General features: G+C 39.8%; 1 protein-coding gene across 1 annotated transcript in view; it reads right to left on the bottom strand.

The window, feature by feature from the left end:
- RCCD1 (RCC1 domain containing 1) overlaps positions 1 to 15,901 on the bottom strand; it is a 53,626-nt gene that overhangs the window by 17,431 nt on the left and 20,294 nt on the right. Inside the window, exons 4-6 of the mRNA XM_053717711.1 lie at positions 8,610 to 8,731; positions 7,692 to 7,769; positions 5,973 to 6,125 (exon numbers count right to left, since the gene is read on the bottom strand). Of these exons, the coding sequence (XP_053573686.1) occupies positions 5,973 to 6,125; positions 7,692 to 7,769; positions 8,610 to 8,731 (353 nt within the window). The remainder of the gene's footprint in view (positions 1 to 5,972; positions 6,126 to 7,691; positions 7,770 to 8,609; positions 8,732 to 15,901) is intronic.

Consider the following 15,901-nt stretch of genomic DNA (forward strand, 5'->3'; position numbering starts at 1 on the left):
AAACATTGGCTCACCTGTTACAGTGTTTTACATTATATAAGGTATTTTCAGATATAGACCTTAAACACGGTTGCAAGGGTATGTAATATTATTGTACTAGATCTCAGCAAAAAATTAATAATTCAGTATACAGGTGGGCTCTGTATAACATTGTGCGAAAAACAAAATTTATGCTTACCTGATAAATTTCTTTCTTTCCGGATATGGTGAGCCCACGGCATCATCAATTACTGTTGGGAATATCACTCCTGGCCAGCAGGAAGAGGCAAAGAGCACCCCAGACAAGCTGTTAAGTATCACTCCCCTTCCCAAAAACACCAGTCATTCGACAGAAGAAAAAAAAAGGAATAAACACAAGACGTAGAGGTTCCTGAGGTTTAGTAAAAAATAACTGACTTAAAATAAAGGACGGGGCCGTCGACTCACCATATCCGGAAAGAAAGAAATGTATCAGATAAGCATAAATTTTGTTTTCTTTCCTAAGATATAGTGAGTCCACAACATCATCAATTACTGTTGGGAACCAATGCCCAAGCTAGAGGACACAGATGATTAGGGAGGGTCAAGACAGTTAACCTAAACAGAAGGCACCACCGCTTGAAGAACTTTTCTCCCAAAAGAAACCTTAGCCGAGGCAAAACTATTACATTTGTAAAATTTGAGAAAAATATACAGATAAGACCAAATTGCAGCCTTGCAAATCTGTTCCACAGAAGCTTCATCCTTGAAACCCAAGAAGAAAAGACTGCCCAGTGGAATGAGCTGTAATTCTCTCAGGAAGCTGCTGTCCAGCATTCTTATAGGCCAAACAAATTATACTTCTCAACCAGAGAGAAAAAGAAAAAGCAGTAGCTTTCTGACCTTTACGTTTCCCAGAGAAACAACAAACAGGACAAAAGACTGGCGAAAATCCTCAATCGCCTGTAGGTAGAATTTTAGCGCGCACAACATCCAAGTTGTGCAATAAACGTTCCTTATTAAAAAAAGGATTAGGACAGAGAGAAGGAACAACAATTTCCTGATTAATATTTCTGTCCAAAACAACTTTAGGGAAGAAACCAAACAGTACGAAGGACCGCCTTATCGGCATTAAAGATAAAATAAGGCGAATCACACTGCAAGCCGAGAGTTCCGAAACTCTGAGCAGAAGAGATAGCAATAAGAAAAAAAAACCTTCCAAGATAACAACTTAATATATATGGAATGCATTGGCTCAATCGGAGCCCGCTGCAAAACTTTAAAAAAACAAGATTAAGGCTCCAAGGAGGAGCAACTGACTTAAACGCAGCCCTGATTCTGACCAAGGCCTGACAAAAGGATTGCACATCTGGCACATCCGCCAGACGCTTATGTAGCAAAACAGATAGAGCAGAAATCTGACCCATCAGGGTACTGACTGACAAACCTTTTCCAGACCTACCCGGAGAAAGGACAAAATCCTAGGAATCCTGACCCACTCCGAGAGTAGTCCTTGGATTCACACCAATAAAGATATTTACGCCATATCTTATGGCAACTCATTCTAGCAACAGGCTTGCGAGCCTAATCATGGTCTTAATGAAAAACCACGCTTAGACAGAACTAAACGAACAATCTTCAAGCAGTCAGCTTCAGAGAAACAAGATTTGGATGAAGGAGTGACCCTGAATCAGAAGGTCCATCCTCAGAGGCAGTCTCCAAGGTGAGAGAGACGACATCTCCACCAGGTCTGCATACCAGATCCTGCGAGGCCACCCAGGGGCTATTAGAATCACTGACGCTCTCTCCTATTTAATACGAGCAATGCCTCTTGGAAGGAAAGCAAACGGAGGAAACCAGAAAACCAACCTGAAATCCCAAGGAACGACTAGAGCATCAGAGTGGCCTGTGGATTCCTTGACCTTGAACCATACCTTGGAAGCTTGGCATTCTGCAGAGATGCCATCAGATCCAGCACCCCCCATCTGAGGGTAAGCTGGAGAACACCTCCGTATGTAATTCCCACTTCCCGGGATGAAAAGTCTGACTGCTCAGAAAATCCGCTTCCCTGTTGTCCTGGATTGAGGAGGGCAGATACACAGCAATTGTGAGCTTCCGCTCACTGATAATCCAAGCCACCTCCTTCATGGCTAAGGAACACAGAGTTCCTTCTGACTAGAACCTGATAAACCGTGTTAAGGACAGCTGAGGCCAAGCCATCAGAGCATTAAAAATCACTCTCAACTCCAAAATGTTTATGGGAAGAGCAGACCCCTCCCGAGTCTAGAGATTCTGTGTCTTTAACGAGTCCCAGACTGCTCCTCAGCCCAGCAGGCTGGCGTCCGTGGTCACAATCACCCAGGAAAGTCTCCGAAAGCATGTTCCCTGAGACAGATGTTCCTGAAAAAGCTACCACAAGAGAGTCTCTTGTCGACTGATCTAGATCTATCCTCTGAGACAGATCCGCATGGACCTCGTTCTATTGACTGAGCAAGCAAAATTGCAGAGCTCTCAAAAGGTAATGAGCCACTGATGGCCGAACAGTAGACTGAAGAGAGAGGCAAAAGGGAGAATTCTGGAACTTCTGATTTCTGTCAGAAAGATTTTCATTGATAGTGAATCAATTATGGTCCCTAAGGAAACTACCCTGTAGCCGGAACAAGGGAACTCATTCCAGATTCACTTTCCATCCGTGGAAACGTAGACAAGACAACAGGACCTCTTGTGTGAGAGTTTGCTTGTTAAAACATGGCGCCTGAACAAATATGTCATGCAGTGCGACACTACAATTCCCTGAAACCCAATAACTTCTCAGAACCTTTGTCCTGAAAGGCGAGTCTGAGAAGTCTGTAAAAATTCCAGTGAATGGGAACATGAAGGTACGCATCCTTCAGGTCCATGATCGTCATGAAATGACCCTCTTGCACAAAAGGAAGAATGGAACGGATAGTTTCCATCTTGAAGGAAGGTACTCTGAGAAACCTGTTTAGACACTTCAGGTCTAGAATAGGACGGAAAATTCCCTCTTTTTAGGGAACCACAAACAGATTGGAACAGAAACCTAGAGCCTGTTCCTGTACTGGAACTATCACTCAAGGAGAGAAAGATCCTGTACACATTACAAGAATGCTTCTCTTTTTATCTGGTCTGCAGATACTCGAGAGGTGGATGTAACACTGATATACTATGTACACAGCCCAGGGATCTGAGACATCTCTAAAGAAAGTCTGCCCCCCTACTTGATCTCATCCTGGATCGGGGGCAAACCCTTCATGTTGACTTAGATTCAGCTGCAGGTCTCTTACATTGCTTCCCCTTGTTCCAAGACTGACTGGGTTTCCAAGAAGACTTGGGCTGTTCCTGCTTGAAAGATGAAGGGGAAGACTTTCCTCTGAAGTTACAAAAGGAATGAAAATTACTCTGACGCCCTTTGTAATATCAGAATGATTCCTGTAAGACCGGGTCCAAACAAGGTCTTATCCTAGTAAGGAATCCACAAAAGCCTAGGCTTAAATGAAACATTGGCCGACTAAGATTTCAGCCACAGTGCTCTGCGTGCTAGCACAGCGAAACCAGATATTTTGGCTCCCAGGAATTGGCTTGCTTAAGAGCCTTAATCCTGACTTGGAACTCCTCTAAGGGAGTCTCCCCCTGAAGAGACTCAGACAAGGCGTCGAACCAATAGGCTGCCGCACTTATCACAGCGGCAATACACACGGTAAGTTGCCATAGGAGACCGTGATGAACAAACATTTTCTTCAAATAAGCCCTTAAAGGAGCAGCTATTCTCAAAATAAATAGTAGTTCTCCTAACCAGAGTAGAAATGGCCCCCTCTACTTTAGGCACCGCTTGCCACGACTCCTTAATAGGGTCAGCAACAGAAAACATCTTTTTAAAGACAGGAGACGGGGAAAAAGGAATCCCAGGTTTCTCCCATTTCTGTGCTATAATCTCTGTGGTACGGTCAGGTACAAGAAAAACCTCTACAGAGGAAGTAACCTCAAAGTATTTATGAAGTTTACTAGGCTTCTTAGGGTTGACAACGACAGAGTTATCAGAGTCGTACATGGTAGCTAAAACCTCCTTTAAAAGTACACGGAGGTCTTCAAGCTCAGATCTGAAGGATACCACTTCAGCAGCAGATGAAAGTAATTATACTGTCCGAATCTGAGATTCACCCTCAGAGGCTACTGGCGTATCTTCCTCATCAGACGTACGAGAAAAAGTACTTAGGTAGCCAAAACTAGAGGAGACACCCTACTATCTGAATCTCTAATTTCCCTCTTGCGTTTACCCTGTAGAAGGGGATGGCAGTTAAAGCCGTAGATACCACAGAGGATACCTGGGCAGCAACTTCTGCTTGCAAATAAACTCCTCCAGGAGATTAAGAGGAACCGCAGGACACTGCATGCAACGCCATTAAGGCTTGGGACGTCTGAGGAGAAGACTGTGGCATTGACTGAACAGCATCATCCTGAGAGACTGTTGGCTCAGTAAAAAACAGCTTGTCTTTATTTTTTTAAAGTTCTCAACTTGCAAGGGGAACAAAAAAGGCAAGGGCATACTATTTGGTCAAGGGCACAGCATCCTGCTCCATGATGAAGGAAAGTAAAAGAAATTTAATGAAAATTACATATAAAAACATTCTTTAAGTAACTGTCCCTTTAAAATAAACCCTTCATGCTCACCAGTGTCCCCCAAGTGAGAAACGCTAAATTTATAAAGTAATACCTGGTGTCAGGTTTCCTACTCATTTTATAAATACACTCATGACTGGGCTTCACTCTTAGTTCCCAGTCAGTAAAGTTATCCACTGTTTTTTCTAACACTTAAATCTGGCAAAAACAATTAGGCAAGAATAAAAATGCAAAAGTTTTGCTATATTATTTTATAGAACATGTTAGCGCCCCTACACCTCAGCCTTCAGACTGAGGTGCCTACCTGCCCAACACAAAACGATAGGTGGAACGTCTCTAACCGTCCCTCCGTGTCTCAAAGTAAACTGCTCGCAACAGATCTGGAACATACACAGAACGGACTGATGCGCTCATGTGACCGGTCTGAAAAACTGCGACTGGTTCTATGAACCCCGCGCTTCAGACCGGAAGGACAAGAATATGGAGCCGCTTCCTGTTCGCTAGTTGCGCAGCGGTTAAAGATCCCAGAGTTGCAATATACATGACAAGTATAGTAGTGCAATAAACTAGTTTCTACCTTTGAAACACAAACTGGAAAAATAAGTTTAAATATTGGCCAACAAAATGGGGTTAACTCTTCCTATCGATAAAGGAAGTTTAACCCCATGTCTCAATTTCACATGCTTATCCTAGTGCTTGCTACTGCCTTAACACGGTCCTAAACCTAGGATACTAGTCCCCAAAGTGATGCATCATGAACCAGGTTAACCTCTTAAGTGCCAGCCTCCTTCAGGCCCCCAAAGGACAAAAGGCACTTACCTGCATCTCTAGCTGTCTGGCAGGAGGACAGCTCACACAGCGTGGAAGGATGCCAATTGCTTACAGAGGCCTGTGGAAAAACAGAAAGATCAGAGTAAACCTACTCTGGCTTTCTATACTAGGGCAGCAAATATGTTCGGAAAACACAGCAAGGCCCACCTTACAAGTTCCTAACTGCTTTAAAGCCACCACTGCCCTACTGAAGAGACTAACGTGGAGTACGGCTAGACCCAATCTTGAGAGGAAAGGTCAGAGTAAACCTACTCTGGCTTTCAAAATAATAAAATCTTGATTGAAGTGAAACAAATCCAATCTTCTTCAGACACCAAAACTTCACCTCCTCCTTGCACTGAAGGCAAAGAGAATGACTGGGGTTTGCAGGAAGGGTAGCGATACTTAACAGCTTGGCTGTGGTGCTAATTGCCTCCTCCTGCTGGCCAGGAGCGATATGCCCAACAGTAATTGATGATGTCGTGGACTCACCATATCTTAGGAAAGAAAACCTATTTGTCACTTTTATTCAATAGTACTTGCAAAAGGTGTAGATTTGTACTAACCAGTTACGGCAGCTGTATGCCGTGATCCACAACTGATCTTGATAACCTCTGATTCATGAGGCAGATCAATTAAAGCTGGAAAGGCCTGAATTGTAATAAATTCACTGGCTTCCGCAGGATCTGCCCCTGTAGGTGCTTCTTCTGTATTTGCTTCTGGTCAAAAAGATAAATAAACAATGTTTTGCGACAGCTATAAAACAAACCATTTTGTTGTGTTTCACCATATAAAACCAGGTAGGGAAGGTACTAATCCCTACACTAGAGCAAATAGTTACCTTACAAGCTAACTGATTAACCCCTTCACTACCGGGAAATTCAGAAGTGTGGTGCGCAGCTGCAATTAGCGGCCTTCTTACTGCCAAAAACTGATGGCAAAGCCATGCATGTATGCTATTTTGGAACAAAGGGCATCCCAGAGAATCTTTACATTCATTTGTCTTATGACTGCAGTAGTTAATAATTTTAGTGAGAAACCCAAATTTTGCGAAAATGTTAACGATTTTTTAATATGATTATATTTGGCGGCCAAATAGTGACATCAACTATACCAAAATAGGCTTAGCACAATACCTTGGGTTGTCTACTTTAAATATATAGATATAGTTTTCATTGGTAAATAAAAAAAAAACAAAGGCTCTATTTCTGTTTAAACATTAAAAATTCTCCGGTACTTTGGGCAGGTTTGTCTCTAATATTCCTGGTAGGGAAAAGGTTACATTCTTCCCCAACATTATAAATAATTTTATAAGAAATACATTTGAAATATCATAAACAGGCATTGGTCTGCAATTAGGCCCTAAATACAGATCTGAATGTTATTTTGGTGAAAAATAGATTTGGTTTTGTTCCCCAACTACAAATTGTCTAGAATGCATAAAATTACTGTAGTAAGTATGTAAAAAAATATTATGCATCCACTTAAAAGTTGCTGTTGGCTTTTAATTTCCTGATTATTAGTTGTAGAGTACTGGTCTTTGCTATTCCTGGTGGTGTTATCTTTTCTCCACATTTTTTTTTTTTTTACGATGGTCCTCATGGTGTTCCACAATATATGCAATGTCCCACAAAATATCTAATATACCTGTCCAGCTGCAGATATTTCAACAATAACCTCCCATAGACAGGGCTGAACAAATTCACTTGCTTTAGGTTAGTAAGAAGGTACCTTTATTTTTGGAATCTGAAAACTATTACAATGTAATGTATATGCAAACAAGTTTGCTTTTGTTTTTTTATGAGGATCTAATTGTTTTTGTGTTGGTTTGTTATTATCATCATCATCTATTTATAAAGCACCAACACATTACACAGCGCAGTACCATTAAGTATATAGTAGTGGAAGATATTTACATAATTCATAAGGGTAGAGAGCCCTGTCTTTGAGTCACTATAAACTGTAAACCATATTTACATAAAAAGGTCAACAGGACAGGTGGACTTGTGACCTTACATTCTAAAGGATGTGCTTGGGGAAGCTGGGGGACAAGATTTTATGAAAATTTAAAAAAAAAAGTATTTACATTATTTGATTTGATTCAGCCTTTTAAATCAAGAAAAGCTGTAGGCTCAATAAAAGGTGTACAGATCTTTTCATATTAATATAGGGCTGGAGATTTCTGATAATACGCCAGTCTGGGGCTACAAAACAATCTGCAGCAGATGTGTAAGAAATTACCGGTATGTTGTTTTTGGTTATTGAACTGGCTAGCAAATACTTACTTTCTTGTGCTAGTGCTTTCGAAGGAAGTCCAAGCTGCCCAGATTCATTCCAGCCCCAACAGTAAATATCACCACCTTCTGTAAAATGTAAGAGGAACCAGCTTTAGTACTATGTATCTTCTAGACATTAATATTTATATTCTGTATTATCAGAAGTCATTTTGTAAGACTGACTAAATGTAAACAATACCACCATTCCTAAATATAAATTAAACTAATTTACTTCAAGAGTTTTGTTTGGTTGGCATAAGGTACCTTTTTGTACCAGTACTTAGGTCAAGCTAACTGCAATAAAGGAAAAGAGGAAACCTGATACCTTGTAGCAGCACTCATGCTCAAAACCATTTTTATTAAAGTAGCCATGAATGGTAAATGTTGAAAGAAAAACAAATTATTAAAAATACTCAAATCTACTGACAGCAGAAAGGATAATAAGAGTACGCTTAAAGATTGTATAACTACATCAAGACAGTTATGGTCAAATGCTGGAGACTTAAATGACACTAAACCCAAATTCTTTCTTTAATGATTCAGATAGAGCATTCAATTTTTTCTTCGTTCTCTTGCAATCTTTATTTAAAAAGCAGGAATGTAAAGGTTAAGAGCCGGACCATTTTTGGTTAAGAACCTGGGTTATGCTTGCTTATTGGTTTGCGAAATGTAGCCACCAATAAGCAAGCGCTATCCAGGGTGCTGAACCTAGAATGGGCTGGCTCCTAAGCTTTAAATTCCTGTTTTGTAAATAAAGATAGCAAGAGAACAAGGAAAAAATTATAGTAGGAGTAAATTAGAAAGTTGCTTAAAATTGCATGCTCTATCTGAATCATGAAAGAAATAAAATTGGGTTTAGTGTCCCTTTGAGCATATAAGATCATATCAAGCTGTAGTGTAGAATGTCTGATTTGTCTCAACACTTACCACTCAGACCAACTGAATGCCAGCCTCCTGCTGCTGCATCAACCATCACCACACCATGCAAAGCGTCTACAATTCGAGGATCTTGCACATCTTCCAAATCTCCATGCCCAAGCTGCCCATGTCTTAAAGTAAAATTACAAAACGTTTTCCACCAAACTAATACTTTTGCAAGTCCACATACACAGTTCTATTGTAATTGTCCATAATGTATAATAGTGTCATGAGAAAGCACAGTGGTAAAAATAAAAGTCCTAAAATAGCTGAGGTAGAGTGATCACCATATTTAGATATTTTTAAAAAAAAAAAAAAAAAAAAAAAAAGAAAAAAAAAAAAAAGTGTGCATTTAACACCTTAAACTAAAAGTGACATGAAACCTAATTTTTATTTCTCTTGTTAAGTGTATCCAGTCCACGGATCATCCATTACTTATGGAATATATTCTCCTTCCCAACAGGAAGCTGCAAGAGTCCACCCACAGCAAAGCTGCTATATAGCTCCTCCCCTAACTGCCATATTCAGTCATTCTCTTGCAAGCCTCAACATAGATAGGAGGTCGTGAGAGTCTGTGGTGCTTTCTACTTAGTTTATTCTTCAATCAAAAGTTTGTTATTTTTAAATGGCACCGGAGTGTGCTGTTTATCTCAGGCAGTATTTGGAAGAAGAATCTGCCTGCGTTTTTCTATGATCTTAGCAGACGTAACTAAGATCCATTTGCTGTTCTCACACATTCTGAGGAGTGAGGTACTTCAGAGGGGGAATGGCGTGCAGGTTTTCCTGCAGATAAGGTATGTGCAGTAAAATATTTTTCTTGGAATGGAATTGACTAAGAAAATACTGCTGATACCGAAGTAATGTAAGTAAAGCCTTAAATGCAGCGATAGAGATACATACTCTTGTAAAAATGTGTTTTAAAACGTTTGCTGGCATGTTTAATCGTTTTTTAACATATGTTTGGTGATAAAACTTATTGGGGCCTAAGTTTTTTCCACATGGCTGGCTTAAATTTTGCATAGAAACAGTTAACTGAAGCTTCCCACTGTTGGCTGTGGCAGTTTGTTGTGTCTGTTTTTAAAAACGTCTGTCATTTTTTTTTTTTTTTTTTTATCTGTTTTTTGCATTAAGGGGTTAATCAACCATTTGCAAGTGGGTGCAATGCTCTGTTACCTTATTACATGTACTGTAAAAATTTCGTTTGTTTTACTGCCTTTTTTTCACTGTTTTTCAAATTTTGACAAAATTTGTTTCTCTTAAAGGCACAGTGACGTTTTATATATTTGCTTGTTAACTTGATTTAAAGTGTTTTCCAAGCTTACTAGTCTCATTATTAGTCTGTTCTAACATGTCTGACATAGAGGAAGCTCTGTGTTCATTATGTTTTAAAGCCATGGTGGAACCCCATCTTAGAATGTGTACCAGATGTACTGATTTCATGTTAAACAATAAAGATCATTTTTTGTCTTTAAAAACATTATCACCAGAGGATTCTGTCGTGGGGGTAGTTATGCCGACTAACTCTCCCCACGTGTCAGACCTTTTGACTCCCGCTTTAGGGACTCACGCTCAAATGGTGCCAAGTACATCAAGGGCACCCATAGCGTTTCTTTTACCAGGGGATTCTGTCGAGGGGAAAGTTATGCCGACTAACTCTCCCCACGTGTCAGACCCTTCGACTCCCGCTTCAGGGACTCACGCTCAAATGGCGCCAAGTACATCAAGGGCGCCCATAGCGTTTATTTTACAAGACATGGCAAAGGTGGTGAATAATATTCTGGCAGCAGTATTAGTCAGACTACCTGAAATTAAAGGAAAGCAGTTAGCTCTGGGGGTAGATACAGAGCATACAGACGCTTTAAGAACCATGTATGATACTACCTCACAATATGCTTAGTCTGTGGGTGATTTTTTTTTGACTCAGGGAAGATGATTTAACCTGATTCTGATATTTCTACATTTAAAATTTATGCTTGAGAACCTCCACTTGTTGCTCAGGGAGGCTTTGGCTGCTCTGAATGAATGTGTACAATCGCAGGGCCAGAGAAATTGTGTAGACTGGATAAATAATATGCAGTGCCGGTGTGTACTGATGTTTTTCCAATACCTAAAGAGGTTTACTAAAAAATTTTTAATAAGGAATGGGATAGACCAGGTGTGCCGTTCTCTTCCCCTCCTATTTTTTAGAAGAATGTTTTCTAATAGTTACCACCACACGGGACTTCTGGCAGACAGTTCCTAAGGTGGAGAGAAGAGTTTCTACTCTAGCTAAGCGTACCACTACCTCTGACGAGGACAGTTGTGCTTTTTAGATCCAATGGATAAAAAATGTTTATTCAACAGGGTTTTATCCTGCAGCCCCTTGCATACATTGCTTCTGTCACTGCTGCTGCGGCGTTCTGGGTTGAGTCTCTTGATGAGGCTTTACAGTTAAGCGACTCCATTGGATGAATATATTTGACAAGCTTATGCTAGCCAATTCCTTTGTTTTACATAGTAACATAGTAACATAGTAGATAAGGTTGAAAAAAGACTGAAGTCCATCGAGTTCAACCTATACAAATCTAAAATACTTACAAAAAGCTCCAGTTAAGCTTAAATAACCCCATTAAAATGTGACCCATTTAATACTAGCAATCATATCCATGAATTTTGTTTATATACAGAAATTTATCCAGACTATTTTTAAATGTATCTATGGTATTGGCATTCACTACCTCCTTTGGTAATGAGTTCCACAATTTTATTGCTCTTACAGTGAAAAAACGTTTCCGTTGCAGGAGATTAAATCTCCTTTCCTCCAACCTTAAATTATGACCTCTTGTCAGAACCAATTTTCTTGGAATAAAAAGAGCTTCTGCCATCTCTGTATATGGGCCTTGAATATATTTATATAAAGTAATCATGTCACCTCTCAAGCGCCTTTTTTCTAAAGAGAACAGACCCAGTTTGGCTAGCCTCTCCTCATAGGTTAATTTCTCCAATCCCCTTATTAGCTTTGTGGCCCTTCTCTGAACTTTTTCTAGTTCTGCAATATCTTTTTTAGCAATCGGTCCCCAGAACTGCACTCCAAACTCAAGGTGAGGTCTTACCAGGGCTTTATATAATGACAGAATTATGCTTTCCTCCCTTGAATCAATGCCTCTTTTAATACATGCTAGTATCTTATTAGCCTTTGAAGCCGCTGCCCTGCATTGTGCACTCATCTTTAGCTTGTTATCTATTACTACTCCCAAATCCCTTTCCTCCTGTGTTTGGCTAAGTCTTGTCCCATTTAAAAAATACATAGCCTGCTTATTTTTACTTCCAAAATGTAGAACCTTACATTTTTCCGTATTAAATCTCATTTTCCATTCACTTGCCCATAGTTCTAATTTTAGCAAATCCCTTTGCAAAGAGAGTTCATCCTGCTCTGACCTAATGACCTTACTTAACTTAGTATCATCTGCAAAAATAGAGATGTCGCTATTTAATCCTTGCTCCAAGTCATTTATAAAAATATTAAAAAGAACAGGGCGCAGTACTGATCCCTGGGGGACGCCACTGATTACTTTTGTCCAATCTGAGTATGATCCATTTACTGCTACTCGTTGCTCCCTATCTTTTATCCAGTTATTTATCCATGAGCTAACATTTTCTGCTATTCCCAGTCCCTTAATTTTGTGCATTAATCTCTCATGTGGCACTGTATCAAATGCCTTTGCAAAATCTAAGTATATCACATCAACTGATTCCCCTTTATCTATATTTTTACTTACTTCCTCGTAGAATCTAATTAGATTAGTTTGACATGATCTATTTCTCCTAAAGCCATGCTGATTAGAACTCATAATCTTGTTTACACGAATATGCTCATCAATATAATCCCTTATAATCCCTTCAAATATCTTCCCCACTATTGATGTCAGACTAACTGGTCTATAGCTTCCTGGATCATCCCTGCTTCCCTTTTTGAAGAGTGGCACCACATCAGCTTTACGCCAATCCTGGGGTACCATGCCTGAGGATAATGAGTCTTGAAAAATTAAGAGTAGAGGTTTGTCTATAACAGTGCTAAGTTCCCTTAACACCCTTGGGTGTATTCCATCTGGGCCTGGAGTTTTATTTACCTTAATATTTTTTAGTTTTTTCCTGATATCCTCTAAACAAAACCCAGTTAGTGGTATGGACTGGCATGTTCTATTCTGTTCCAAAGTATCATTCAATGGTTCCTCTCTTGTGTATACTGAAGAAAAAAAACTGGTTTAGTACCTCAGCCTTCTCCCTGTCATTATTTATCATGCTACCCTCCACACATTTTAATGTACCTATATTATCCTTCTTAGATTTTTTGCTATTTATGTACTTAAAGAACCTTTTAGGGTTAGACTTAGAATCCTTGGCAATTAATTTTTCATTTTCAATTTTGGCTAATTTGATTGCTTTTTTGCATGCTTTGTTACATTCCTTATAAATATTGTATGCTGAGTCTGTACTATTTTCTTTTAATAATTTAAATGCCCTACGTTTTTTCCTAATTTCTTTCAACACATTTTTATTTAGCCATAACGGCTTAGTTTTTTTTATTTTTATTTTTATAACCATATGGTATGTATTGATATGTATATTTATTTAACAAATTTTTAAATATTATCCATTTATCCTCTGTATTTTTATTAGAAAATACATTGTCCCAATTTATATTATTTAATGATTTCCTTAAATCGTTGAATTTTGCTTTCTTGAAATTAAAAGTCTTAGTTAAGCCTTTAAAACACTGCATATGAAAAGAGATTTCAAATGTGACCATGTTATGATCACTGTTACCCAAATGTTCTTTAACTTCTATGTTTGATATTATATCTGTATTGTTTGATAGCACTAAATCCAATATAGCTTTACTCCTAGTTGGCTCCTCTATTAATTGTGACAAGAAGTTATCCCTGAGAACATTTAAAAATCTATCCCCCTTAGCTGAATAACTAGTTTCATTGGCCCAGTTTATATCAGGGTAGTTAAAATCTCCCATAATTACAGCACTGTTATTAGCAGCCTTACCTATTTGGATAAGTAGTTGAGTTTCCTCCGGGTCACTAATGTTGGGAGGCTTGTAGCATGTTCCTAGTAATATTTTTTTAGGATTTTTCCCCCCACTCTTTATTTCAACCCACAGGGTCTCTACATTGTCACTTGTATCATAAATATCTTCCCGTATTGTAGGTTTAAGGTCAGGTTTAATATACATGCAGATTCCTCCACCCCTTTTATTATTCCTGTCCCTCCTAAATAATGTATACCCCTCTAAGTTAACTGCCCAGTCATGTGAATCATCCCACCAAGTTTCAGTTATACTGATAACATCATAGTCCTCTTCTGCAACTAAGAGCGTCAGCTCCCCCATTTTACCTGTCATGCTTCTTGCATTTGTTGTCATACATTTAATTTTCATGTGCTTTCTGCTGCTACTTGGTGTACTTTCCTCTATACTTTCTAATGTGACATTTCTTAAGTCATCCCTTCCTTGAGATATTAAGGGAGTGACATATTCAGACACTGATCTCTCTGTTCTATTTTGTTCTAATTGACCCTCCCCCCCTTTGCCTAGTTTAAAAGGTTCTCTAAACGTGCTACCATCCTTTCCCCCAACACACCTGCACCCATGTCATTCAGGTGCAATCCATCCTTACTGTACAATTTGTACCCTAGTGAAAAATCAGCCCAGTGTTCTAAAAAGTCAAACCCCTCATTTTTACACCATGTTTTTAGCCATGAATTAACAGACCTTAGCTCCTTCTGCCTTACTGAGTTAACACACGGCACTGGTAATATCTCAGAAAATATTACTTTCTGATGCCTTGTTCATTTGACTAGACTAACGGCTAAGAATTCTGTTTTTTTACTATACTGGCGCGCAGAACGCTATGGCTTATATCATGGTCAGCTGTCGTGACTTTAATAAATAAGCTACTTAACTTCCCTTTAAGGGGCAGACCCTAATCGGGCCTGGTTTGAAGGAGATTATTGCTTATATCACTGGAGGAAAAGGTCATGCCCTTCCTCAGGATAGGTCTAAATCAAGGGCAAAAAAAAAAAAAAAAAGTCTAATTTTCGCACCTTTTAAAAACTTCAGGGCAGGTGTGGCATCCTCTTCCTCTAAGGCAAAACAAGAGGGAATTTTTGCTCAGTCCAAGGCGGTCTGGAGACAATCGGACCTGGAACAAAGATAAGCAGGCCAAGGAGCCTGCTGCTGCCTCTAAGGCAGCATGAAGGAACGGACCCCTATCCGGTAACGGATCCTATAGGGGGCAGACTTTCATTCTTTGCCCAGGCGTGGGCAAGAGATGCCCAGGATCCCTAGGCATTGGAATTTATATCCCAGAGATATCTTCTGGATTTCAAAGACCCCCCCCCAAAAAAAGGGGAGATTTCGCCTTTCACAATTATCTGCAAACCAGATAAAGAAGGAGGCATTCTTACATTGTGTACGAGATCCATCCAGTTCCAAGAGAGGAACAGGGACAGAGTTTTTACTCAAATCTGTTTGTGGTTCCCAAGGAGAGGGAACCTTCAGACCTATTTTGGATCTAAAGATCTTAAACAAATTCCTCAGAATTCCGTCATTTAAGATGGAAACTATTCGTACCATCTTAACTATGATCCAGGAGAGTCAATAGAGGACTACAATGGATTTGAAGGATGCTTATCCTCACATTGTGATGCATAAAGATCACCATCGTTTTTCAGGTTTGCCTTTCTAGACAGGCATTACCAGTTTGTAGCTCTTTCCTTTGGGATATCTACAGCCCCAAGAATCTTTATGGAGGTTCTGGGGTCGCTTTGGCGGTCCTTAGACCGCGGGGCATAGAAGTGGCCCCTTATTTAGACGACATCCTGATACAGGCGTCAAACATCCAAATTGCCCAGTCTCATACGGACGTAGTACTGGCATTTCTGAGATCACATGGGTGGAAAGTGAACAAGGAAAGAGTTCTCTATCCCCAATCTCAAGGGTTTCCCTCCTAGGGACTCTGATAGATTCTGTAGAAATGAAAATTTACCTGACGGAGTCCAGGTTGTCAAAGTTTCTAAATTTCTGCCGTGTTTTTTTCATCCCATCCGCGCCCTTCGGTGGCTCAGTACATGAATGAAATCGGCTTAATGGTAGCGGCAAGGGACATAGTACCGTTTGCACGTCTACATTTCAGACCGCTGCAACTATGCATGCTCAGTCAGAGGAACGGGGATTACACAGATTTGTCCCCCTGTTAAACCTGGACCAAGAGACCAGAGATTCTCTTCTCTGGTGACTATGTCGGGTCCAT

Source organism: Bombina bombina, chromosome 6 (genome assembly GCF_027579735.1).
Source record: "Bombina bombina isolate aBomBom1 chromosome 6, aBomBom1.pri, whole genome shotgun sequence".
Taxonomy (NCBI): Eukaryota; Metazoa; Chordata; class Amphibia; order Anura; family Bombinatoridae; genus Bombina; species Bombina bombina.